Here is a 2,500-nt window from a genome sequence, read left to right on the forward strand (position 1 = left end):
GGAGCCCTTACTTTACAGGAGAACCAGGACGTAAAATTCCAGGGGAATTCTCAGTAGGATATTTCAAACTCCATTTCCAGTGTACAAATGCTATCAACAAAGGAAATGCCGTTTATTCACCAATTTTACGAAAGTAATATTCTGTAATCTCACACAGGGAGATGCAAATCGGAGGTCACTATCTTACTCCAATAACCGTGTATAAATATAACCACATACGTAGTGTGCGTGAATGCCCATGCGAGCAAATGTTCACACGCACAATTGCCTGTACTGTACCAGGTACCCCCACACACCCGTGCAGAGCAGGTTTCTTTACATTCTCGTACTACGCAAGGCTTGGATGGATTTGAGTAAGCCTTAGTAGAAACATTGGTTCACCATAGTTGAGATTTCACTTTCATTTCTAAACGCTGTTAGTGTCTATGTATTGACAAAACACTGAGATGCCTAAATGCACAGTATTGGTTATACCAGTCTAATGTTCATTGGTTGTTTATGGGAGATAGCGGGAGTGGGGAGGCTGTGCTGGCCGGAGAGGACACTTATACGAAATTCCAGAAAACGCCATTATATATTTTTTAATAACTAAATGGACGTTGTAATATAAACAATTTATGATACAAATAATTTACTTTAATACGCGATAGTATTGCACATACTTATATGGACAAACACTATCAAACACACTATCAAACACACACCTGTTAACGAGCAATTAGATATTTAACTATTGTTCAATGGAAAAAAAATCAACTGTTCCTTTACAAAAGGGGAAGATTTCTTTTGCTCAGAGCTGAAGACATCTTAATACTTGAGCGCGATTACAAATGCTGTTAGTCAAATATTTATTATTTGACATAAATGCAAATTTCTGTACACAGATTTTACTTTTGTGTCTCAGTGTTATTTTTCGCCCTGAAACATTTTGATAATAATAATAATAAAATAAATAAATAAATAAATAAAATAATAATATGGAAATTTCATACCTCTATGGGGCTAAAAAGGAAATGTTTGTATATATATATATATATATATATATATATATATATATATATATATATATATATATTTGTGTGTGTGTGTGTTTGAGGCGGGTGTATTCACTAAATACTTAATGTTCTTAATTTATCAATGAGTTCCTCAAAGAAAAAAGGAGAAACAGGGAAACACTTTTATTATTATTATTATTATCATTATTACTATTATTTTTAAAGGATGGGGCTGAATGGGGCTTCATCTTAATAAGAGTATAAGATAGTACAGTTCACGCTCCTCCGGAAAATGCGGAGGAATGATTTCGTTAACATGCCATTATATCGTTTTTTTTTTTTTTTTTTTTGGGGGGGGGGGTCAGGTCCAGATATCGGATATTCTAGTGGGTGGTGACGTCGGGACCCTGAGCCAGTTGGTGGAAGAATTTGATTTGGATGACTTGTGTGCCAAAGAAAATGATAAAGGTAATGTTATCATTCCTTTACTAAACCTTGTCTCGACTCGATAAACAATGTAAGATATCCTCCATCTATTCCCTGTAACACTCCACTGATTCGCTCAGGTTTCCGGTCTGTCCACTACGCTGCATGTGGAGGAAATGTTGAAGTGCTGAAGATCCTTCAAACTAAGGGTTATGACATGAACTCTGTGACGAATCAGGGATATTCAGCTTTGCACTATGCTGTCAAGTACTCTCACCTGGCGGCTGTCAAGTGGCTAGTCAAAAAGGCTGGCCTGGATGCTACTCTTCTTCCCTGCACCAGAGGTGGTGCCTCCGCCCTGGCGTTGGCCAGACGAAAAGGGCATGCAGAGATAGTAACATTTTTTGAAAGGGTAAGTTCAAATTCTGTAGGATTTTAATTCTCTCTCTCTCTCTCTCTCTCTCTCTCTCTCTCTCTCTCTCTCTCTCTCTCTCTCTCTCTCTCTTTTCCCCCAAGAACACTCCAGTATTAAAAACTCATTGCGTTTTGCTTAACATTGTGATCAAACGAAGGGGGTGGCGTTCAGTATTTCGTCTGAATCTGACGGAAATTTTAAATCTATTATGTAACCTGTTTGCTTGTGCTGTTATTGCACTTTTAAAAGCGTGATGTAACCTCCCCCCCCCTCTTCACACACTTGATGACGACCCCTTCAACTCCAGGTGACTACAGTGAAATCCCTGGAGTCTGGCGATCTCGAGGCCCTTAGAGACCTGGTACACGAGGGTGTCAACGTTGATGCTGTGTGCGAGGGGAAATTTGGTAAGGCAAAGAGAGCTGGTTCTTTCAGATTTTAGCCTTCTTCAAATAATAAGAATACATTTAGATCTTTTGGGATAAAAATAGATCTGGGCAAATCATGTGCTTCAAGATAGAAGCAGGAAACTTGGAACATTTATCAAGGTTTCCACTATGGCAAGAGCACTAGCTTAAACCGCATCAAAAAGTATTGAAAATGAGAGTTCAAACGAAGGGGTGAACAGTATTTGGAGTTTGTACCTACTGATGCCACTATGAAG

General features: G+C 38.4%; 1 protein-coding gene across 1 annotated transcript in view; it reads left to right on the top strand.

The window, feature by feature from the left end:
• Window positions 1-2,500, top strand: part of LOC119598358 (putative ankyrin repeat protein RF_0381) — a 12,771-nt gene that overhangs the window by 8,302 nt on the left and 1,969 nt on the right. The window contains exons 5-7 of the mRNA XM_037948009.1: window positions 1,361-1,463; window positions 1,562-1,833; window positions 2,144-2,243. Of these exons, the coding sequence (XP_037803937.1) occupies window positions 1,361-1,463; window positions 1,562-1,833; window positions 2,144-2,243 (475 nt within the window). The remainder of the gene's footprint in view (window positions 1-1,360; window positions 1,464-1,561; window positions 1,834-2,143; window positions 2,244-2,500) is intronic.

The sequence above is a fragment of the Penaeus monodon genome, chromosome 41 (assembly GCF_015228065.2).
Source record: "Penaeus monodon isolate SGIC_2016 chromosome 41, NSTDA_Pmon_1, whole genome shotgun sequence".
NCBI lineage: Eukaryota > Metazoa > Arthropoda > Malacostraca > Decapoda > Penaeidae > Penaeus > Penaeus monodon.